Source organism: Pelophylax lessonae (genome assembly GCF_965119305.1).
Source record: "Pelophylax lessonae genome assembly, chromosome: 13".
Taxonomy (NCBI): Eukaryota; Metazoa; Chordata; class Amphibia; order Anura; family Ranidae; genus Pelophylax; species Pelophylax lessonae.
Window position 1 is genome coordinate 114,787,740 of NC_138780.1, and position 25,165 is coordinate 114,812,904.

At 44.5% G+C, this 25,165-nt stretch overlaps 1 protein-coding gene across 4 annotated transcripts in view; it reads left to right on the plus strand.

Annotated features, from left to right (window-relative positions):
• The window catches only part of ACTN1 (actinin alpha 1), a 225,925-nt gene that overhangs the window by 140,813 nt on the left and 59,947 nt on the right, over positions 1-25,165 (plus strand). For all 4 annotated transcript variants that reach the window (XM_082275537.1, XM_082275538.1, XM_082275539.1 and 1 more), the window contains 2 exons: positions 23,565-23,657; positions 23,820-24,050. In XM_082275537.1, the coding sequence (XP_082131663.1) occupies positions 23,565-23,657; positions 23,820-24,050 (324 nt within the window). The remainder of the gene's footprint in view (positions 1-23,564; positions 23,658-23,819; positions 24,051-25,165) is intronic.

Here is a 25,165-nt window from a genome sequence, read left to right on the forward strand (position 1 = left end):
TATCAGTAACAAAATGGAAACTGGTCACCATGGAGTTGCTGTAAATTTCTCTTTTGAAGATGACTTGCTAGGCAACCAGAAAATTCCCTGATGCTGATTAACTGTCAGTTTCCATATCATTACTAATTTTACACTTGATCATTTGTTATTTATTTATGAAAATAAGAAAGCCAGTGAATATTTAACGTAAAAGGAAAAGCTGGTATTATTTAAGTGTGGCTTCTGCACACTATTCTGCAACTGATATTTTTTTACATTGTGCGAAATATAGCTTTAAAAATAACACTAAAAGAAAAGTGTACTTCTCCTAACACATGGATGCAAAACCTGTGGCCCTCCAGCTGTTGTGGAACTACACGTTCCATGAGGCATTGCAAGGCTGACAGGTGCAAGCATAACTCCCAAAGGCAGAGGCATGATGGGACTTGTAATTTCACACCAGCTAGAGGGCCACAGGTTGAGTACCCATGTCTTAACACCTCTGTCATGTCAACACTGGGGAGACCTTACCTGGCTTCCTGTCACAGGGACAACTCTCGGAGGAACTGAAAGTAATAGGAAATCTTCTGAACTGGTTAAATGCAGCAATAACAAACAGAGCATCTAAGCCCTTTTCTACCAAAAAGTAAGCATTTATTTTTATAAAAGTGGGTAAAGAGGCGCTGGTGATCTTTTAGCTGGATATAAATCTTAGTTGGTTACGTATAAAAATCATATATAAAAAATATATAGACAATATAGTATATGAGATACGTGCATAAAAAATATACTTATTAAGGTGCTTATTAATATTAATAATTTATGTCCCAAATTTTTAATAGTGTATAAATTATATAAATACGGTATTGGTATTTTAGGTGTAACAAACAAAAAAAATTTTTTTGTGCTTATAGTGCATAAACTTAAAGTGCAAATGCTGACCTTAATTTACCAATAAATTATTACTTATTATAAAAGTGCTTAATATCTCCACCAATAAGTTATATTCACATATAATAAAATAGAAAAAAATAGAAAAAATTAATAGTGCTCAAAAATTTGTGAAAAAAGTCTCTATGTTTCTGGATTTTTCATGCAACCAAATTGTGCGTTTTTTGTGATCTTTAATTCTTTCTTTAAAAAGTGCTCCAAGTGCTGGGGTGTGTCACACGTGGCCTCTTACCAGCTTTCCACAGGTCACAAGGACCTCCAGCGCATGTGATCCCTTTAAATTGGGTGGATCAAACCTCTCCTCGGTACTTTGTATATCCTGCTCCTACGTTACTCGAGGTGGACAATATAGTCCATACATATAAAGATAGGAAAAAAAGCCTCCAATAGTGAAATATTGTTTATTTAATAAAAACACAAACTAAGGATAACAATTTGCCTCTTACTCTTTGTTGTGCCCTCCTGGCACTGGGCAATTAAGCAGTATGGGTCACGGGTGTTGGGAAGATATCCTCAGGGGATCTGCAGCTCCCTCATGTATCTCTCTCCCTGTTCCGTTTATGCCGATCGGCTTGCGTCCCAGCCACTGCCTCGAATGCCTCTGTTAGTTCCTCAATTGCTACTTGGGAGAAATGTGCCAGCACATTTCTCCCAAGTAGCAATTGAGGAACTAACAGAGGCATTCGAGGCAGTGGCTGGGACGCAAGCCGATCGGCATAAACGGAACAGGGAGAGAGATACATGAGGGAGCTGCAGATCCCCTGAGGATATCTTCCCAACACCCGTGACCCATACTGCTTAATTGCCCAGTGCCAGGAGGGCACAACAAAGAGTAAGAGGCAAATTGTTATCCTTAGTTTGTGTTTTTATTAAATAAACAATATTTCACTATTGGAGGCTTTTTTTCCTATCTTTATATGTATGGACTATATTGTCCACCTCGAGTAACGTAGGAGCAGGATATACAAAGTACCGAGGAGAGGTTTGATCCACCCAATTTAAAGGGATCACATGCGCTGGAGGTCCTTGTGACCTGTGGAAAGCTGGTAAGAGGCCACGTGTGACACACCCCAGCACTTGGAGCACTTTTTAAAGAAAGAATTAAAGATCACAAAAAACGCACAATTTGGTTGCATGAAAAATCCAGAAACATAGAGACTTTTTTCACAAATTTTTGAGCACTATTAATTTTTTCTATTTTTTTCTATTTTATTATATGTGAATATAACTTATTGGTGGAGATATTAAGCACTTTTATAATAAGTAATAATTTATTGGTAAATTAAGGTCAGCATTTGCACTTTAAGTTTATGCACTATAAGCACAAAAAAATTTTTTTTGTTTGTTACACCTAAAATACCAATACCGTATTTATATAATTTATACACTATTAAAAATTTGGGACATAAATTATTAATATTAATAAGCACCTTAATAAGTATATTTTTTATGCACGTATCTCATATACTATATTGTCTATATATTTTTTATATATGATTTTTATACGTAACCAACTAAGATTTATATCCAGCTAAAAGATCACCAGCGCCTCTTTACCCACTTTTATATCTATTTATTGTTTCAAACAATTAAAGGGGCAGCAGGTTTTAATATCTTTAGAAAGAGCTAGGCGCCTTCCTTAACGTTTTTACCAAGCATTTATTTTTGTTGGTGAAAAGAGTCACCTGACCCTTTGCTGACCCAGGTTATGTATTTTTAGACCAACCTTGTCGGAGTCGGTTTTCTGAGTAAGTTGTCTGGATTGACTTGTCAGGGTCAGTTGTCCGAGACAGGTGTCAGGGTCAGTTGTCAGTCAGTACCTCCCACCCTTGTTGAGTGGCACCCATAATTGCATCATATAATTATTAAATAGTGTTCTTTGTAAACATGAATGGCATAACTCGTACAATAGGGACATTTTCAATAAACCCAATGGTATTACTGTTAAAGCAATGAAGCTTAAAAAATGACATTTTTACAATAAAATACAATAATGCTACTTTTCAATATGTTCTTATACAGAGTAGGAAAGTTCTAATACATGTGATGAAACGCATTAAGAAGGAAATCTTAAACAAAGCAAAAGGGAGAGAAGAAGCAGGCTAAAGGAGAGGGGTGTAGTTTAAAAAGTATTTTGCGACTCTGACACCGACACCTTACTCTGTCTTCTGACAAGTTTGGCTTTAGTTTCATAGAATTGACATTAGTTTGCTCGATTCCACATCCAGATTAAAGGAGGAGCATGAAGGTAACAGAAGTTTGTCCTAAAATGAACACCATACAATTTTTAATCTTCAGGTTCCCAAAAATGTGCTAAGAGTACCGAAAAAGAAAGCTAATATTAGATCTAATTCCCTGAGTTTTCTGCCCATTACCCAGTGGTGCAGCGTACTATTGTGGACGTTTTTCTTTTCGCCCATTAAACAGCTTGAAACCTGTCTGTTAACAACTAAAAGAATGATACCAGGGAATGACTGTTAAAAATTTTCACCTCTACATCTTCCTGTGTCTCTTCTCCGCTTCCATCATCTTCACTGAACCAACCTTTACCCTACTGTGGTATCTTCCCTATTCTCTCGCACTCCTAATGACCTACCCCAGCCAAGAGTTCCTGCAAGCTTTGATTTTTTGCTGTAAATGCTGTTATTCTTTTTCTCTTATCCGTTCTAGTGTGCAAGTAATGGAAAGTTAGTTCAAAAAAATAATTTGGGTATATTGATAATGTTTTTGCGGTAATACATAGCTGGATTAAAGTGTAGAATTTTATATTTCTCTGTCGCTCATTGACAGACGTAGTCCTCCTTGATTAATATCAACTCGGGTTATACTGCCCCCTACAGGAGTAGGACTAGACAGGAAAGAAAACGTTCTGGCCACACCCTAGGGGCAGTCCCAGAGGGTGTATCCTCTCACTTCCTGCTACAGCAAATCAGTTTTTTTCTGTCTAGTTAGGAGTAAGGACCTAGATTCCTTGCTAGGATCTTCGGTCCTGGCAGGATTTTTTTAGAAATACTTTTTTTTAGACAGCTTTTTTTCTCCAGTGTTCCTGTGAGATCTTCAAGCAAGTACGCTGAAACTGGGCGACGGGCTGGATGTTGAGATCCAGTGGTCACCCCAGTTCAGCCTACGAGCGCGTGCAGGCCATAGCTCCGTGCTGGGTCGGCCGCGACATAGTCCCACTGGACGGGGACTGACCCTGCGAGTTAAACGTCTCACCTGGACGCCAATGACCAACAGAGTCACGGCGTCCGTATTGGTCGACAGCCCCCCCACCCCGGTGGAGAGGGGTTCTGTCAGGAGTTGGCGCCCGCCTGGTTCCGGTATGGTGAGTAGAATGTTCCCCCTCTCCCCCTGTCGGGTTTGTTGGTGGACGCGGGCCCCTCTCTGGGATGGTCGGACACTCAGTTTCTGGGTCTCCCCTCTATCCTATAACAGGTCACAGATCCCCCAATTTGAGTGTGATTTTTGTGAATAGAAACCAGGAGGCTTGGTTTGGGAGCTGACTATCTAAAGTCACTATATGACTGTAAGGGTGACTGAAGTCAGTGGCAGAATACTAAAAGGCATTACTATTGAGGTATAGAGGTATCCTACCTGTCTAGTGTGTACACAGGCCGATGCCTATGCCTGAGTTACTGCAGCCACAGATCGCCATCCCTCCAGAAAGCCGGTCACTTCCACAGGCCGCACAGCCTCCCACAGGCCGAGGACACCTCCCGCAGGCCGAGGCACTTCCGCAGGCCGCACAGGCCGAATGCACACATCCCGCAGGCCGCTGCTAACTTGCAAGCCGCCGATATCCTACACAGGCCGCCGCCATTTTCCTGCAGATCGCACGAGGCCGCCATATTGGCGTAGCCTCGTGTCTCCAGCATGGGGGCGGCCATGTTTGAGGTGACCAAACACCTCGTGGAGTAATTGGGAGGCGCCGGAAGGAGTGTAAAGGGGCGGAGCCGCCTCCTTGGCCCAGGGAAAGCAAGCCAAAGACTTCCTGTCTGTAACAGACAGTGCTGGAAGCAGGTTGATAAGAAACTTCTGTGCATCAGGTGAGCCTTGGGGTCTCTCTCTCTCTTTCTGAGGGGTCCAAGCAGGTAGACTGAGGGGCGCTACTGCGCTGGGGGACTAAGTTAAAAAAAAAAAAGATGTTTTTTTCTTGCAATTCATTTTTTTGTGTTTGCTGGCAAGTGTCTTGTTACATGAACCCTGCCACACATGTATCCCCACCTGATCCCCTCAGGGTGGCCGCAGGACCCTCCAGTACCCCACTTGTGATGATGCATTATCAGCAGTTTTGGAGTCTTTGGTATCCCGGGTGGAGGTAGCCTGTCAGGGAAGGGGGTCAAGAAGAGCGACCCCCGCCTACCCCTATGTCATCTGATACCTCAGATACAGATTCTGAGCTGGTCATTGCAGTCCCTTTTCTGGGGTTGTTGTCTCAGGTACGGTCTCCTCAGACAGTAAGGAGGACACTTCTGCCTACGCCATAGCACAAGAAGCGTTGGTGGAAGCACTAGTTGTGTCTATCCGGGAAACCTTAAATCTTGAGGTTACACCGGCAGAGGTAGCTGAGACTCCTATTCCTTTTTTGGTACTAGCAAGCCTACCAAAATGGTGAAGGGTTTCCCTTGCCCAAATAGGGTCGTCCGTAAATGAGCCCTGCTATTTCCAAACGCATGGCTAGGCGCTATCATTTTGAGGAATCCCTCATTACAAAGATGGACGGTACCACCAATAGTGGACTCACCGATTTCCAGACTAAATAAAGCCACTGTTATCCCGTTGGATTGACAGAATGGGCCCCACCCATCTCTAGGGTGGGGGGAGGTCTTCACCGGTTTCCGGATCCAGGGCTTTCCAGAATCCCGGATAAAGGGGTTCGCAAGGTCATATGGTCGGGATACAAGATCGAGTTTTGATCACTTCCACCGGTGCGATTCTTCCCTTCCAATAGTCGACATCCCCGGGTCGCTTAAAAGCTTTGCGGGGGACAGCTTGATACAACAAGCAGTGGTAGTTCCCATTCCTTGGAGGAGTTCTAGTCTAACTTGTTCACAATGCCCAGGAAAAAGGGCTAGGTGCGTCCAATTCTGGTCTTGGAAGAGATGGAGTCCATCCATACAGTGGTGGCCTCTCTGCATCAGGGGGATTTCCTGGCGTCCATAGACATTTAGGATGCCTATCCTTATATCCCCATCTTCTCAGGACATCAGCGTTTTCGTTGCTTTTCCCAAAGATCATCCCTGGTTCCCACCAGGAGACTGAACTATCTGGGCCTAATTTTGGATATATCCTTGGCAAGAGTGTTTCTCCATGCGGAGAAACTCCAGAAGATTCAGTCAATGATTCGGATGTTGCTGTCCGTCAACTGGCTGGGATTGATGGTCGCCTCCTTAGAGGCAGTACCGTTTGCCCAGTCTCATACCAGAATTCTCCAAAGAGGAGATTCTTCTCATATGGAATCAGAATCCCGATTCCCTGGACAATCGGATCCGATTGAGTGAGCGGACCAGGGAGGCTCTGGTCTGGTGGCTTCGGTCTCCGATGCTCAGCCAGGGGAAGTCATTTCTTCTGATAAATTCCAGGTTTCCGATAAATGTGTTGGAACTGAGAGCGATCAGACTTTGTCTGATTTACTGGACCGAGCAGCTCCAGGGCAGCCCGGTTCGGATCCAATCGGACTATGCCACGGTCATGACTTGGGTCGATCACCAAGGGGCACCAAGAGTGCCCTGGCGGCCATAGAAGTGACCAACATTCTTATTGGGGGAACAGTTGTTCCAGTTCTCTCCGCGATATTTATCACGGGGGTGGACAGGCAGATTATTTCAGCCGTCAGATTCTGGATCAAGAGGAATAGTCTCTTCATCCAGAGGTATTTCACCAGCTGTCCCTTCATTGGAGCACCCCGGATATGGATCTGTTGGTAGGTTGGCTCAACAGGGCTCGCATCCGCGATCCTCTAGCGGACGCAGCAGACGCGCTGAACGGCCTGTAAAGGCAGTATCAGCTACTATATGTCTTCCCCCCTCTCAAATTGCTGCTGAGATTTCTCCGCAGGATAGAGGTGGAGGGAATTCCAGTTATCCTGGAAATTCTGAGCTGGCCTCGTCAAGCCGGGTACGCCGACTTGGACAGGCTAGTCGCGGACGCTCCTTGGAGACTTCCTCTCAGGGAGGATCTGCGGTCTCAAGGACCGATCTTCCATCGTGCTTTACAGTCGCTGGTTTTAATGGCCTGGCTATTGAGACCCAGGTACTGAAGGACAGAGGGTTGTCAGCTTCAGTTATTCCTACTCTAATTAAAGCAAGGAAAGCGACTTCCAGCAAAGTCTATTATCGCACATGGAAGACTTATATCGCGTGGTGTGAATCTTTGGAATTTCCCCCACGTACCTATTCGGTGACCCGAATCTTGGCTTTTCTGCAAAAGGGGGTTGAGCAGAAACTATCCTTGAGCACTATCAAGGGTCAGGTTTCAGCATTAGCAATCTTCTTTCAGAAGCCTTGGGCTACTCATTCCTTGGTGTCCAGGGGGTGCGGCACTTGGCTCCGCCAGTGCGCGCGCCCTTACCGCCCTGGGATCTTAATTTGGTGTTTGTCGGTTCTTCAGAAACCTCCCTTTGAAAATATCAGGGAGATTCCCTTGCTAGATGTAGTACCCGCCCCTCTGTTTTTGAGTTGGGTTGGGTTAAATTCTCTAAACACTGCTTTGTGACATAACTGATTTGCTGTAGCAGGAAGTGAGAGGATACACCCTCTGGGACTGCCCCTAGGGTGTGGCCAGAACGTTTTCTTTCCTGTCTAGTCCTACTCCTGTAGAGGGCAGTATAACCCGAGTTGATATTAATCAAGGAGGACTACGTCTGTCAATGAGCTTAAGAGAAAAGGATTTTACGGTAAGATTTTACAAAAATCCATTTTTGTTAGGGATTCTGTGTTTCGCATTTATATTTATCAGTGTTATGCAACATGCAAGCATCTGTGCTATATTTAGTTGTAATTGTGTTTATATTGAATCCATATGTATTGTTGCCAGGAAGCAGCACTATTTTGCCAGAGGATGTATAATGTTCTAAGGCAGGTAGTAGTAAAAGCGTTGACTGTCTGCTAATGTATTCACATAGTAAACTGATAGGAATAGTCTTTGGCAGCAATTATGCAGAGGTTCAGCATGACTCATTTTTTTTGAAGAGTGGAACTTTATTCCATCTGTGTGGGGGGAGTATTTGCTGTAAAATACAATTATGCACAACATACTTGCATATTATGAGTGTCCTCCTCGCAGGTTCAGGGGACAGAGGAAGACATGTTTTGACTTTGCAAGTTTTTTTCTGCCAAAAACACTGTCTGTCCTAGCAATTTTTGATATTCAGACCTAAATTCTGCTTTAAATTAAGGACATGAGCCAATTAGCAAATGATGGTGGGACTCTTGCATTTGATGGGATTCCTAAAGCCCCTCTCCAGGCTAAAACACATTTTTAACATCCCTTCCTTGCACCCAACCCCCTCTAACCCATGGTACCTAACCATTTTTTCCACCTTACCCTGTGAAGCTAGGAATGCTCATCTAAGTATGCCCTTCAGGTCCCTCTTCACCTCCGGTTCTGGGTGGGATCGCTGATCCAGTGCTGCGATGCCACTCCTGAGATCGCCATTCCCCTTGATGATGCATCCTCTTTTGGATCCTGAGGAAACCCTGCCACTGAACATCCATTAGGAAGTGCCAACATCATGCAGACACGTACATGGACATCCAAAGGAGGACGCTTCCAGGAAGTAAATGGAAAGAAGAAGGCTATGCACAGCTTAAATTTCAGAACATTCCTGTAAATTGGCTGAAATTAAAGCCATGAATTGCCCTGCCAACACCACCTAGCCAGACAGATTTCAATGGGGAAGAATTAAGGTGTCATTAAAACATCCATTGGGGGGCATATGAATACTTTCAGGTTATGCTGCCACCCACATGATGTTTGGACACGGGGAAATAGGAAAGTTTGTAAGCCAGCCCCCCCCCCCCCCCATTTACCCTTCCTCTACCTAGCATGCTTCAGTTTAGCACCTATCCAGATTGGACTGGTAATGTAGGGCTAGCTTGGAATCAGACCTTCTGGTATGGGACTTTGCCTTGTGGTGCTTTTCAAACATGGATGTACTATGTTTGTACACGGGTGATCCTAGAACATCTGCTTTATAGATACCTATTGGTTTCAGAATGGGGTCTAAACAGCTTAAAAGTAGTATGACGTTTGCCACCAATCCTCCTTGCAGATATAGCTCTCCATTCCCCACCAGTAGTGTGATCTTTAGAGGCTCAAACACAAATTGAAGGCTGTCATCGTGAAGTAAGTAAACTTTAATGTTGCGCAAAAAGTAAAATTACTTACAACATCAAAGACAAAGTACGACCTGTGAGAGGTACAGTTCTTCCGGGAACGCCCTACATGCATGAATTCCACGGAGGACAAGTGACGTCAATGGTTTCAGCGTAACCAGAAATACGTCAACGCATTTCGCCCCACCTTTCAGGGCGTCATCAAAGGACATTACTTCCGGAACGCACGCTGGTCAGATATATACACCTTGGAAGTACCCTCCCTTGCACCACCCACCAATTACAGTTAGATGTAGGGGATGAGTAAAGGACTCAAGTCTGAATTGACTGGCCTTGCCCTCCATCCTGCATTAGAAGTGATCCTAATCTGTGAAACTGTGTTAGAATGAGTGAATTCCCTCAAATGGGAACCTTCTTGGGGGTAGATTCCGATTTCATGAAGCAGATGGAGCAAATGTCTGGAGTCTTTTGCTTCAGTTGTGATGATTTGTTGCAAGCAACTAAACTTGTCTTTACAGATTGGCAGAGCACTCTGTCTGCATAGTTGGCACACTGGTACTGCATCCAAGGGGTTTTAAACTGGTTTGGAAGGATATTGTCTTTTCAGCCCTGCCTTTGACTCTGTGATTAAAAACATCACAGGCGGTCAGAGTGTGCTCCTGCCTTAATGCAGGAGGTCTGAGGAAAGGTGAGAGGACTCTCACTCTTCTCCATCTAGTTCAGCAGTAGGTACTTGCTTCACTTCAGAGTCTAACTCCCATGCAGTCTGTAGGGCTCAAAGCCAGATGTCCGCTAAACCTTCTGCAAAGCCTTCTGCAAGAATGTGCATTTCTACAAGTGGGGGGGGGGGGGGGGGCTGATTGTGCATCCGATCCTTGGGTACTTTGCACCTCCTGGCATTTGGGTGAAGAAGAACCCCTTTTAGCCCACAGGCACCTCCTTTAGCTCCTCACCATCTCTTGTGTGCTACTGTAAAAGTCAATTCAACCCCCTCTGTTTCCATGGGTTCATAATATCCTGGAACCGCTTGACCCGGTCTGTCTAAATGGGTGCTAAATGGGTTTTTGAAGTGATACCCCATCTGGACACTCATTCCTTTCCTCAGAAGAACTCTCTGTCCTTGCAATCTATTAAGCCTCTAATGTTACATGGTGCCCCACAGCATCCTTCCTCTCCAGATGGACTTCCTGACCTACAAGGGCAACCAGGACCAGTTCCTGCTGTACTCTGTCTAAACAAGGAACCTGCCCTCCATATCCTTTGGAGGAGCCTGCTACTTCTCTGACACTGGCCCTTGTGTTAATTTTGGTGTCCTTTCCTGGCATGCCTATCGTGGGATGCTCAGACAATCTCCTCTGGAAAAAAAATGTGCTTTTAGGACAAAGGCTAAAAGGTGTACATCTTGTGTGCTGTTGAACCTTCATCAACAGTTGGGGGAACCCCCTTTCCGGGTGGCCTCCCCTTCTCCGCCCTTTGCAGCCTCCCTCTCTATTGTTTTTAACCTGGCTAGATACCCACATTATGCTTTGGGTAGTCCCTGGTCAGTTTCTTTAGGTGAGCAGGGTGATCTTTTCCCCCTGCCCTGAGGGGATTCCACTTTTACCTCTTAGTCAAGGGACCCTGTCTTCACTTCCTGGGTCAGACTCTGTTGTTGTAGGTTAGGCAGGTCCTGCAGAGTTCTTCTGTTGTGCCCCAGAGACATCTCCGGGTGCTAAAGTGGATAGTTTTTGTTCATTCTTCTTTTTCACCTCTCGCCTGCCTGGGGTTGCAGTATACCCTTTCATTCCTCCAAACCCATGTAGAGTTGTTTTTTTTTTTTTTTTTACACTATACCCCTTTCAGTCAGATTGAATTTGTGGGATTGTATCCTTGAGCTCTCTATCGGTCTCCTAGGCCGCACAGTCCTTATGCACTATTACAGTGTAGGATTCTAACTTTCCTTGCATATCTCGCTTACCGGAATCTGTTGTCTGGCTAGGCAAACCCATATTTATAAGGAATTTTCATTCCCTGAATCCCCTAAGGTTTGGGAGTGTAAGGCTTAGGTCTTCACTTGTCGATCAGCTGTTTTTCTTTCTTGCGGACCTGGTTTTGTCCAAGGTCCACTCTGCGGGCATGTTTTTCAGGTGGCTTGTCCCAGTGTTTTTACTGCATTATGTTGGATGGTCTGTTTTTCCTTAACCAGTTTTGGTTGGTTTTTGGTTTGAAAGCGTTTTACTGGTTTAGATACAGTGTCCCTTTTAAATGGAGTCATTATGCTCTGGTTGTGATATGTTCTTTGGCCATTTCTTGTTGGCAGCTTCTGCTGTCTTGCAGGGGGCTTCAACTAATCTGATTCAGATTCAGGCGTTGGTCCTTCATTGGTTCTGCGTTGCAGATGATCCCTAGTCTTTTTGTGGGCTTGTCTGTGACTGTTGCCCACCCTTAGTTGGACCGCTTTTGGATGTTCCTGATCTGAATTCCTGTGTCTGTCAATGGACAATAAAAATAGGATAGTATAAGCGACACAGCTCCTAAACCCCTGTACGCACCAGTAGAACTATATCTGATTTCCTGTGTCTCTCAATGAATTCCAAGAAAGAGATTTCACAAGAAGTACAAAAATCGTATTTTATCACAGCACAACACATGGGACTCTGTGCATTGTGCTGCACTGCATAACAGCACAAATACCACCTGGAGGTACATAGGGAATAAACTTTCAAGTCTTGTCATAGACAGTTCATGTTGTATAGAGTTTACATTATAGAGCAGCTTTTTTCTTGTTTTCATAAAAACCTTTGCTAATTTTGTCCTGAAAATCTTCAACACAATAAAGCGCTCCTTTTTTGTAATAAACAGTATGTAAGAGTATCTTTGTTAGGGTTATTAAACTTTAAAGCTGTAAAGCATGCTTGTTGTACTCGCTGTGGAACCTAAGGGGTATTCCTGTGCATTGTGTAAAAAAGGTGTATGATCCTGTTTTCTGTTATCCTCCACTTCATCCACAGTCCCTAATCCATAGTACATAGCCTTGGGGGCCCTCTGCACATGCTCAGTTTGGTGTGTATTGCTACAGAGTTTTTTTTCTTTTGGGGGGGGGGTTTTCTTTCTTTTTGGGGAGGGTGCATGTGATGTGCACAGGCCAATCGGCACTGTCCAGACAGAGGGTCAGGAGTCATGCAGCCTCATAAGACAGTCAGAGGAGAATGAAAACTCCTACAATCTTTAACCAGTGCTCAGCCGGACATTCAAAGAAGTCATAAGACTGTTGTATGTTGCATGTCCATGTCCTGTGTACTGTGGGAGATCGGATACAGTGAATGCAGGGTCCTGGGTTTAGTAACACTTTAACTTTAGAATGGCAAACAACACAGATATAGTCTGTTTTGAGCTTGATGATTATGGGGCAATAATTAAGCCAATTTATATATTAACTTAATATTGAGTACTGTCAGCTTTTTGTAAAGTTAAAGTATAACTATAGGCAAACTTTTTTTAGTTTTGGATAGAGTGGAAATGGATTAGTACACCTCTTAGGTTTTTATTGCTACGTCTGCCCTGTTAGGGATCCTTTCTATTTGTCCTGTTTACCATTATCATCGAAAGTGAAAGTAAAAGCCCTCATTTTGGGTTGTTCCCAGAAAAGTAATCAAGGGGAAATCTTCCAATAGGGACACTAGTTCTGATGACCTGGGGGGTCTCCAAGGAGTTCCCTTAATTTTCAGGGAAATTTTCTCACTTCCTGTTTTGGCTATGGGACAGGAAGTGAAGGTAAATCTCCTTAATGGGTCACAAATTGCAAAAAATAAATTGACAGAGGTTATAACCTTTCATCACTCTGTCCAAAAAAGAAAAAAAAGGTTTTGCCTATAGTTCTTTAACGGTCAGGACAGCCATCATTGCTGTGAAGGCATGCTTTTGTATGGAACCTAGGTATATATCTGTCAGGATTAGGCATGAGCATCCAAAATGTACATAACTTGTCATGCAGAGATACGTTTTGTCACTACCAAACTAGATAAGCGTGCTAGAGCTGTTGTGAAGAGGAACGTTTTCAGTTTGAAAATTAGACTCTTTTTAACCAAAAGAAGTTTAAAAGTTGAACTGAGGGCTTACATAATGGACAGAAATAAATGTAGTCCTGTGTTAATGAATGTATAATGAAATGTATTTTTAAATACAAGCAGTGTAAGTACCCAAATTTGAATTCTCAGCCACTTGCAGTCCATTGTGTAGCAAAGCTCACACTGGTAGTAGGAAATGCAGCACAAGAGCTGATCAGTTGTTTTTCAAGCCCAAAAGGCATGCGGATAAGAGTGCCAGAGATAAATAGTTAAGTGTGCTGCTTCCCCTTTCACTGTGCAGTCACGAGGGAGGGGGGGGGGGGGGGAGAGGTATAAGGCTTCTTTCACACGGCCGCTCCGTGTGAAAGGTCCGCTGCGGGACTATTTTTTTTTTTTCACGGAGCGGATGACATTTCTGTCATCCGCTCCGTGTGCCCGCATATCATCCCATCCGTTTGCGGATGATATGCGGACATAATTTATGTCTATGGCATTGCGGATGTCAGCGGATGACACCACTGACATCCGTTTTTCCTTCCTTTCCGTTTTTTTACTCGGATGAAAAAAAAGGGTTCTGTTCCGTTCCAAAAAACGGAACAGAACTGAAAGGAAGCAAATCGGATGTCAGCGGATGGTATTCCGCTGACATCCGCAATGCCATTGACTTACATTATGTCCGCAAATCATCCTCAAAAAAATAGGATGATTTGCGGACAAGCGGAGCTGCCGTGTGAAAGAGCCCTTAATGTAACTGCACTTCAGCAGGGGAAAAAAATTGGGTCACCTGCTGTTTGGCAGGGCTGTACACATCTCAGGAATGAATGGACAGAACTTGTTGGTCCTTTGGAAGGTAACACGACTTTCATATACTGTATGTATTTCATCAGTTTATATAGATCTTTGCCTGGAGTTCAGCCTAAACGGTTCACACTTTAACTGCCAGGAATCTTAGAATCGATGTGCAGTTTGATATTTGTATATGAATTACACAAATATAAGTATCATTTAATTTTTTATTTATACAAATCTCGGTGTGTTCTACAATTATGAATATGTAATATATAATTGGCAACGTTGAATTGACAGAGCCTGTAAAAAAAAAAAAAAAGCCACATGATAATTTTACATGCACCAATAGGTAAATGATATAGTAGTTAAAGTGGTTGTAAAGGCTCAGGGTTTTTTACCTTCATGCATTCTGTACATGAAGGTAAAAAACCTTCTGTATGCAGCAGCCCCCCTAATACTTGCCTGAGCCCCATCACGATCCAGTGATGTGCATGAGAGCGGCAGCTCTAACTTTTCTCTTCCTCATTAACTGAGACAGAAGTGGGAGCCATTAGCTCTCGCCACTGTCAATTATAGCCAATGAGAAGAAAGCAGAATTAGGGCTAAGCTGTGCTTCCTATGTGAATGGACACAGAGCAGTGGCTCAGGAATCCCCATAGCAAGCTGCTTGCTATGGGGGCACTCGGCAGCAGGGAGGAGCCTGAGGAGAGGAGGATTGGGGCTGCTCGTGCAAAGCCACTGCACAGAGCAGGTAAGTATATGTTTGTTTGTTTTTCTTCTACCTTTAATATCACATTAGGTAAGCCATCTTGATCACTCCTTTTTGTCATGCCACTGCCTCTTCCTGTTCATATATTTTTTTTTTTTTATGTTTAATCCTGTAACATTCTTTCATTATTGACAAAGGTCTGCTTCTGTTCAATTTGTCAGAGGGGGAGGCAGTGGGAGGGATCTTTTCGTGTCCAGTCCCCTTCCTAATTCATTCCAGCCTTATTCGTTTGGTGAGGCTGCTGTTGGCGGTTGTGGTGTTGGAATTTTTCTGTTTGCCTTCACTAGAACCTGGGATATGCTTTTTTTCTTTATTGGTTCCTGTTTGATCCAGATTTTGCTTTTTGGATCCCTTGTGCTTACGTTTAATATCTGGAGTCGTTTTCGGATGTTGGTTCTCACAGTTGTTTTCACTTTATCCCTTTGGGTTGAACTCTTTGGTAACTTTTATCTGATTAATGGTGGTTATCTACCGGCCCACCTCCGTTTGATTTTTAGACAAATCGACATGTTTTTGAACATATACTTCCCTGTTATCATAATGTTCTTGCAAGGCCCAGTAAGCAGATCACATTTTTTTGTGATCTGTATTTGAGCTTATCAAAACTGGAAACGTGGATCTTGAAGTAGCCCTTAATTCGGGCGAAACGCGTTGATCCAGATCCATATGTACTAATCTACGCATTTTTTTGCACAGGATAGTTATGATACATGTTTGATATCCTGTCTAAAACGTTTTGAAAATAAACGTGTTTTTAAGGATTTTTTTTGTAATATTAAATTGTATTATGTTTTTAGAATTTAGTGTATCTGTGCACTTAAAAATCCTCTTTTTCCCCACTATCCCTTCCCTTTTGATAAATGAAGTTTGCAGTATTTATATTTATAAAATAAAGAACTCCCATATTTTGTGGGGTGAAAAAGAACTGACCTAAAATGTGTTTCTAAAGCAGAACTCTCAATATGTAGCAACCTATATTTCTTTATTGTACATCACGAAAACAGAGCAGCTCTGTAAATCCTTTCTCACAGGGTTTTGTACCACCTACAAGTGAATGGGCACTGGCAAAAAGACAAAGTCCTCTTCTATTTTACTCCTCCCATACAGAAAGTACCTCCAGTTTTTTTGCCAATGTCTGAAGGTGATGGTCACTGCTATGCAACTCTCAGCACAATGTTACCAGGTTTTCAAAAGCTCCAGTAGGGATCAGGAGATTGGTGTAGGGATCCAATAATATAGTTTTAAACTGGTTGTTCAATCTCAGTCCAGCGATGTGCATGAGAGCAACAGTTCTCTTGGCTCTCACTCCTCATTGGCTCCCGCTTCTGTCATTTACAGCCAGTAAGGAGGGGGTGAAGCTGAGCTGCACTCTGTGTGTCTTATGGACACTCAGAGCCTCAGGAGTAAGCCAACACTAGTGCCACTATAGCAAGCGGCTTGCTATGGGTGCAATAAGCAGGGGGGGGGGGGGAGGCAGGAGCCTGGAGTGCTGACAGGGGACCCGAGAAGGAAAGAATTGGGGCTACTCTGTGCAAAACCATTGCAGAAAGCAGGTAGGCTCTTCAAAGGATGATAAATGGACCCTGCATCGAGGGGAGAGGGCAAAACTGAGGATTGCCTGTAATGCAGCCAATCAGCACTGGACTCTGGGTATTGGGAACCCTGCACAGTAATAACTGACAAGGAGTTTCTGGTAGGCTATTGAGGAAAGAGACGCAGGGCAGGCTTTCTAGCTCCACGGACCATGTTACAGGTTGTGTAAGAGCACCGGTTGGGGGGGGGGGGGGAGAGAATGACAGTGGCAGCTCTAAAGGTAACCAGCATGTTTATACACAGTATCCACTCAGTTGATTGGAACTTCTGTTTAGCACAGGTTCCATTGTTCACATCAGCAGACCATGTGTCTTCTAAACGGCAGAGCATTAGGAACACAGGGGGAAAGGCTCACAGGTTCCTTCTGTAAGGTGAGGGAGACTCTAGACGTACTCTCGCCTGGTGTAACTTCCATTGAGTGTCCAAGGAGGGTCACACAGCTTCAATGTCTACTATTTAGCGTTTTATTCATCAGCTTTTCTCTCAAGCCTATGGTTTATAAGGAAAGGCTCCACCTTTTCCAGGGACAGCTCATTCTACCAGGAGTGTCTATGTCTCCTGGGCTGTCCATCATCAGGCTTCAGTGGCTCAGATGTGCAAGGCTGCAACGAGGTTCTCCATTCACACCTTTGCAAGATTTTACCAGGTAGATGTAGGAGCATCTGAGGACATGACTATGGTCGCAATTTTTTGCAAGCTGCTGTTTAGGTTCTTTCTGGCCTGTTAGGTGGTTGCCTTGTCTCCCTCCCCTCATAGGCATTGCTTTAGTACATCCCTGTGAGTAAGGATTTATAGAGCCACTCTGGGCCCTATGATGTTAGAGAACTGGATTTTTGAATTACCGGGTAAATAAACTTTTCAGGCTATGTCATGGGACGGGGAGATCCCTTCCTTCTATGCTGGGATGTATGGTTTGTTGATAAACTGAGGTACTTCCTGTATAGGAGAGGACTTCCTGTCGTTTTACCACTGTCCAACAGCCTGTAGCTGGTGTGTAGCCTACCCCTCCCCGTCTGCTCTGCAGCCTTTTGCCCTTATTTTAAGGCCCCATGCACACGGGGCGTTAGAAAAAACGTACGTCAAAGTTAGTTCTGACGCCGGAAAAAGCAGCTGTAAAAACGTGCTTTCAGTAGCTTTTTCCATTGGCGTTATTGCACGTTTTGCCACGTTGCTTTTAGCAGCGTTTTTTTTTCTTCCATTCAAAATCAATGGTTCCCTATGGGAGCCTATTGATTTGAATGGAGGTCGCACCGCAACACCGCAAGTCGGATCCGACTTGCGGGGCGACTTGCGCTGTGAGAATCTTGAGGGGGAACTCCACGCCAAAATGGGAAAAAAACGGCGTGGGGGTCCCCCCCAGGGTTCCAAACCAGGCCCTTCGGGTCTGTTATGGAATTTGAGGGTAGCCCCATGCCGAAAAAACGGCATGGGGTCCCCCCAAAATCCATACCAAACCCTTATCCGAGCATGCAGCCCGGCAGGCCAGGAAAGGGGAGGGGACGAGCGAGCGGCCCCACCCCCCCTGGACCACACCAGGCCACATGCCCTCAACATGGGGGGGTGTTGGTGCTTTGGGGCAGGGGGAGCTCTGCACCCCCCACCTCAAAGCACCTTGCCCCCATGTTGATGAGGACAAGGGCCTCATCCCCACAACCCTGGCCGGTGGTTGTGGGGGTCTGCGGGCAGGGGGCTCATCGGAATCTGGAAGCCCCCTTTAACAAGGGGGCACCCCAGATCCCGGACCCCCTCCCTATGTGAATGGGTATGGGGTACACTGTACCCCTACCCATTCACCCCATAAAAGGCAGTGTATGGAAATAACGACAAGAGACGTTTTGGAAAGTTTATTAAAAATCTTCATCCGACTCTTCTTGTCTTCTCCTCTCCGGGGGTCTTCTCCGGGGTCTTCTGCTCTTTTGCTGTCCGCCCTTCTTGTCTTCTCCTCTCCGGGGTCTTCTCCGGGGTCTTCTGCTCTTTTGCTGTCCCCCTCTTCTTGTGTTCTTGTCTCCGGGGTCTTCTGCTGTCCCCTCTTCTGCTGTCCTCTCTTCTTTTCTTCTCCTCTCCGGTCTTCTGCTCTTTTGCTGTCGGCTGTCGGCTGTCTTCTTCCTCCGGTCCTCCTCCGACGACGTCTCCGCTGATTATGCCTATCTCCGGTCTCTTCAGCTTATTATATAGCCATTAGGGGCGTGGCCCCGATGACGTCATCTGGAGACCCCGCCCCCTCATGTCACAGATGACGTCATATGTGACATGAGGGGGCGGGGTCTCCAGATGACGTCATCGGGGCCACGCCCCTAATGGCTATATAATAAGCTGAAGAGACCGGAGATAGGCATAATCAGCGGAGACGTCGTCGGAGGAGGACCGGAGGAAGAAGACAGCCGACAGCCGACAGCAAAAGAGCAGAAGACCGGAGAGGAGAAGAAAAGAAGAGAGGACAGCAGAAGAGGGGACAGCAGAAGACCCCGGAGACAAGAACACAAGAAGAGGAGGACAGCAAAAGAGCAGAAGACCCCGGAGAAGACCCCGGAGAGGAGAAGACAAGAAGGGCGGACAGCAAAAGAGCAGAAGACCCCGGAGAAGACCCCCGGAGAGGAGAAGACAAGAAGAGTCGGATGAAGATTTTTAATAAACTTTCCAAAACGTCTCTTGTCGTTATTTCCATACACTGCCTTTTATGGGGTGAATGGGTAGGGGTACAGTGTACCCCATACCCATTCACATAGGGAGGGGGTCCGGGATCTGGGGTGCCCCCTTGTTAAAGGGGGCTTCCAGATTCCGATGAGCCCCCTGCCCGCAGACCCCCACAACCACCGGCCAGGGTTGTGGGGATGAGGCCCTTGTCCTCATCAACATGGGGGCAAGGTGCTTTGAGGTGGGGGGTGCAGAGCTCCCCCTGCCCCAAAGCACCAACACCCCCCCATGTTGAGGGCATGTGGCCTGGTGTGGTCCAGGGGGGGTGGGGCCGCTCGCTCGTCCCCTCCCCTTTCCTGGCCTGCCGGGCTGCATGCTCGGTTAAGGGTCTGGTATGGATTTTGGGGGGACCCCATGCCGTTTTTTCGGCATGGGGCTACCCTCAAATTCCATAACAGACCCGAAGGGCCTGGTTTGGAACCCTGGGGGGACCCCACGCCGTTTTTTTCCCATTTTGGCGTGGAGTTCCCCCTCAAGATTCCCACAGCGCAAGTCACCCCGCAAGTCGGATCCGACTTGCGGTGTTGCGGTGCGACCTCCATTCAAATCAATAGGATCCCATAGGGAACCATTGATTTTGAATGGAAGAAAAAAAAACGTATAACGTGGCTTAACGCACGTTAAGCAACGTTATAGCAAAGTTATTCAGCTTTTAGCAGCGTCAGGCGTTTTTAACGCTGTAACGCTGGTCCTCAGAACGCGCAGGTGGTGGGTTCTTGTTGCAGCCTAAAAACGTCTAAGCCACTTACAGCTCAAAAACGTCTGAGTGTGCATGAGGCCATAGAATAACATGGAGGGGCGTTTTTAGGCTGCAAAAAGAAAACGCCTGACGCTGCTTACAGCGGCGTTAAAAACGTCCCGTGTGCATGGGGCCTAACGACTGAGGTTTTCTGGAGAGAAAACCTGCTTCTTTTCATCTTACCCTACAATGACAGCTAGAAGACGTCAGGCGGAGCCAGCACATCAATGCAGTAAGGCCCTCAGGAAGTGATATTTTGCAAACATCATGCCTTTTTAAGCTAACGCACCCAGCATGGCCTAAATGTGAACAGAACAGTAAACTAGATACTGTGTGTTACATGTGTTTGCAGTCCAGATCACACTGCATAGCTTAACACTAGTCTTTGCTCCTCTTCCACACTCCTTACTGCTCATGTATAAGTGAATAATACAGCACACCTTTTCACCCAATACATTTTTGGAACATAGCAAGTCAGTTGTATTCACTGAGAAACTATACAGTATTCATTCATTCATAAAGAGAGACACAAGTACATACACTGTCAACCGCATTGAAACTCCTGAGTGCTGGGATTCAGTATGCACAGGGGATAGGCTCTGCTGCTAACACGTTTTCACCCAAAAGAAACTGACTATATTAAAACTCTGTGCACCACATGGGACACAGCAGCTGTGATTGATACCCCTTGTAATCCAAAAGGGCAGCCAGTAAGTGATGCATCATACAGACAGGAAGTCTGCTTGCTGCAAAAGTTTTAATTGAAAATTGGAGACCTGATAGGAAGGGGACAGCAGTTTTTCAAGAAGCACCCGCATCTGGAGGGACAGAAATAGGTGAGGTTGGATTTCCACTTTGTAGAAAAAAAAAAAGTGGTGATAACTTGTCAGGTTTCCTTAGATTCAGTAATGCAACATTTCTAATACACAATAGTAAAATAAGAAAATAAAAAATACCAATGACCTTAGCGAGGTGGAATTATTTTCTGATCAAATGTGTTCATTTTCTAGTGGCGATTGCATTGTCCCTGTGCTTTTCCATTTCTTCTGAGATGTAAAGGTATATAAAGGTTTTTTAGGTGTGTGTGTATACTAATTCCTATTAATTTATAGCATTTTTCAAATCTAAGATATTTTATGTGTAATCGCAACTAAATTTGCATGAGTTTTTTGGTTAGCATTTTGTGAAAATAACAAGTTTGAAGTGACTGATGAATACAATATTAATAAAATGGCAACTTATTTGTGCTATGATTGTTAGATGTTTCAACATTTTAATTTGGAATAATGGTTTTGTTGTGCAGCTTTAAATTTGGAATAAGACTGGCTATAAACAGCCTTTGGCAATGCTCAAGCGAGGATCAGGTTATTAAGGGGTATCCCCAGGAGACAATAATGAGCACTGCCAACATCAGCAGTGCTTAATATCATGCATAGAGAGTTTCCAACTGTTAGAAAATATCTGTGTGACTTGGCTGGTACTTTCCTCTTCTCAAGCAATACGGGAGGGGTTAATCACGCATGTGCTTGTTTAGTCCATCTTTACACAGAACAGCCAAAAAACTTGGGAGATATCGGTTTCTCAAAGACTTGTTCAGCGCTTTCTGAATGTCTAACTCAAATATAGCCGTGTGCCCAAGTTTATACAAAATGTTTTATCTACAGAAGTAGGTTGGAACATGTTCAGAATTACTAGATGTATAAGCAAAAATTATTGTGGGGCTAACATCTTGTAGCCCAAAGTCAGTCAAAGGGTAGCCATTCATGTTAAGATTTTATTTTTTTTTCCAGCAGAAGTATGATCATCAGGTTATTATTCATAGACTATTTTCGAAAAGCACTAATGATCTCATAAGGTTCCAAATTAAGAACTTCTGCCAACGGCAACCATTAATAATGTTTCTTGTATGATGGCAATAAAAGCCAAACTGCAAGCAATGCATTTTCTTTCAGAAATTTTTAAGTTTAAGGATTAATGCTGTAGGACCATATAAAGGGTTATAATTTTATCCGTCTGCAGCAGTCCTTGTCCAAAAAAGCTGTGGTCAAATTTCTTACATAATTAGTTCACCTAGAAAAAATAATTGGATATGTAAAATGACTAGAACTGCTACATTGACTGAATTGGTTCAGTTTCTTTTAAATCCTCCTTCCCAGACACTGTCTTCCCAGTACGATGGATAAAGGGTTTGGTTCTATGCAAGCCAACTATGTTAATTCCATGGAGAAATTCTGTGCACCCTATGTATGTTTATGTTGACGTAGGGGAAAAGTTTGCTGAATCTTTTTCATCTATGGATAAAATATCCCTCAGTACCTTGTTAGAAGAAGTTTGTTTCTTCCTCTCTTACTTGCAATCTGATGTCCTTACAATTATGTATTAAGGTCAGGGCTTGACAAACTTTCTTTGAATCTAGAAGCCAGCTAAAAAATTTAGGAGCCAGTTTTTTAAATCAGCTGCCCGACACCCAGAAAAAAAAGAAAGCAAGAAAGAGAAGTAAAAGAGAAAGAAATGGAAAGAGGAGAAAAAAAGAAAGAGAGAGGAAAAAAAGGAGAGGGAGGTAGAGAAGGAGAGATCGAGGGGGGGGGGGGGTAGGAGAAGGGTGGAATGAGAGGGATAGAAAGGGGGAGGGGGGTGAGAGAGAAAGAGGGGAGGGGGAGATGGAGGGAGGCAGAGAGTGAAAGTCTCAGACAGATGTGTATATGTACAGTGAGTTCCCCTCAGCTCTATGGTGTGTACAGAGGAATCTTCCAGAAGTGTGGCACTCACATACACCCAGAAAATGGCCTGCTCTGCTCCCCCTCACATGTGTCTAGGGGGAGGGGAGTCTCCCATACCTGGCCAATTAAAGGTAAGCTGTGCCCCCCAACTATTTGTAGGTGGTGCCCTTCCCTCAGCTATGGCAGGGTGGGCTCAGTCTGCACTCCCAACACCCCCAGGGGCTGAGGAAACAGTGACACGCAGGCAGGCAGGCTGGTGCAGTGAGATGGGGAGCTGCTGACACATGAAATTCTGTGCAGAGCCCAGGCCCGGTGCACCATTCACCTGCCTCACACACCGCTCAGCCGCTGACCTGGCACTCTTACCTGATGTCAGATAGATGTGTGCCCGGTGACCACAACGAGGAGGGCTGACAGTGGCAGAAGTCGAGCAGTGCATCCTATTGATGTGCTAAAAGTGGAGAAGAGGCAGCCGGTTCTGATTGGTCCGCTCCGTCCATGTGACAGTGCTGACCAATTAGAATGCCTCTTGTCCATACACTGAGAAGTATGGATAGGAGCCGCGGGTATTTCAAATCTCTGGATCAGCAAATCGGCAGCAGACAGCTGAAATCCTTCTTGCCGCCCGGACTCAGTTTCTATTTGCCAATGTGACCTTGCGCCTGGGATTTGTCGAGCCATAAGTTAGGTGATCCTTCTTGAATATTACTAATGTTCATGGTATTATCTAAATAGTGATTAATAAAGAATGGCCAAGGAGAGGGTGACGCACTTGGGAATATGTACATGTAGAGGGGAGATAACAACATGTTTGTATCAGACTATAATTTACTAATTATAACCAATGTAAAGCCTGAAATGTGTTCAGTTTGTGGTAAGTGAAGAAAATCTTGTTTTGTGGTTGGCCAATAATCCTAAACCTGCACTGTTTTCTGTTCTCTATTTTAGGCTGAAACTGCAGCCAATCGGATCCTCAAAGTCCTAGCCGTCAATCAGGAGAATGAGCAGCTCATGGAAGACTATGAGAAGCTTGCAAGTGATGTACGTGTTGCAACAAAAGGCTGAAGAAAAGGTTAACCTTTAGAGTTAGAGAGAATAGCTTAATGCTATAGCAAAAGGAAACCATTTATTGTAAATATAATACTTTAGAAATGTGCCAGTCCTGTCTTGTATTATTGTTTGCTTAATTTTCTGCTCCGTCAGTTGTTAGAATGGATCCAGCGAACAATCCCTTGGTTGGAGGACCGTGCTCCTGAAAACACCATGCAGGCCATGCAGCAGAAGCTGGAGGATTTCAGAGATTATAGGCGTCTACATAAACCTCCTAAGGTCCAGGAGAAGTGTCAACTAGAGATCAACTTCAACACCCTTCAAACAAAGCTAAGACTCAGCAACCGGCCAGCATTTATGCCATCTGAAGGGAAGATGGTCTCGGTAAGCATGCTCATTTGAAGGAATACTGATACTTAAAAACCCACTGGTCTTGTACCAACCAAAAACATGGTGGTAATGGGTAAGCAACATATGAACCCATAGACTGATATCTGCTCCCAGATATGATATATATATTTTTTTTTTTGTGTTTTACCCCAGCTTAAAGACTAGCCGCCGCAGATATACTTGCGGCAGGCTGGCTCTTCTGCGCAAACTGACGTAGGGGTATGTTGGTTCGCGGGAGCAGGTCTTGAGCACGCGCCGCTCTCTAGCCCTGCAGCTAAGCAACGGGTCCAGTGACCGCGATGGCCGCCGGGACTGAAAGAAAGGTGGTGTAAACACGGCACACCGCTCATCTATCACTGATTGAAACAGGGCTCCTGTGTTCCTGTTATCTCAGGACACAGGAGCCCTGTTTCCATCCACCAAGTCTGGCCCCCACACAGTTAGAATCACTCCCTAGGTACACAGTTAACCCTTTGATCGCCCCCGGTGTTAACCCCTTCCCTGCCAGTGTCATTATTACAGTAACAGTGCATATTTTTAGCACTGATTACTTTAGTAATGTCACTGGTCCCCCAAAAGTGTCAAAAATGTCAGGGGTCTGATCTGTCTGCTGCAATGTCGCAGTCCCACTAAAAATCATAGATCGCCGCCATTACTAGTAAAAAGTAAATAAATAAAAATGACTTAACTCTTTCCCGTAGTTTTTAGACGCGATAACTTTTGCACAAACCAATCAAAATACAGTACAATTATTGGGGTTTTTTTTACCAAAAATATGTTGCAAAATACAAATTTACCAAAAATTATAAAAAAATTAGATTTTTACATATTTTTTTTTTATTGGGAATGTTATATAGCAGAAAGTGAAAAATACTGCTTTTTTTTTTAATTTTTTTTCAAAATTGTCCCATTTTTTTGTTAATAGCGCATAATCAAAAAACCACAGAGGTTATCAAATGCCACCAAAAGAAAGCCCTGTTTGTGGGGAAAAAAAAGGACATTTATTATATTTGGGTATAGCGTTGCATGACCGCGCAGTTGTCAGTTAAAGTAACGCAGTGCCGAATCGCCAATAATCGCCTGGTCATTAAGGGGGCAAATCCTTCTGG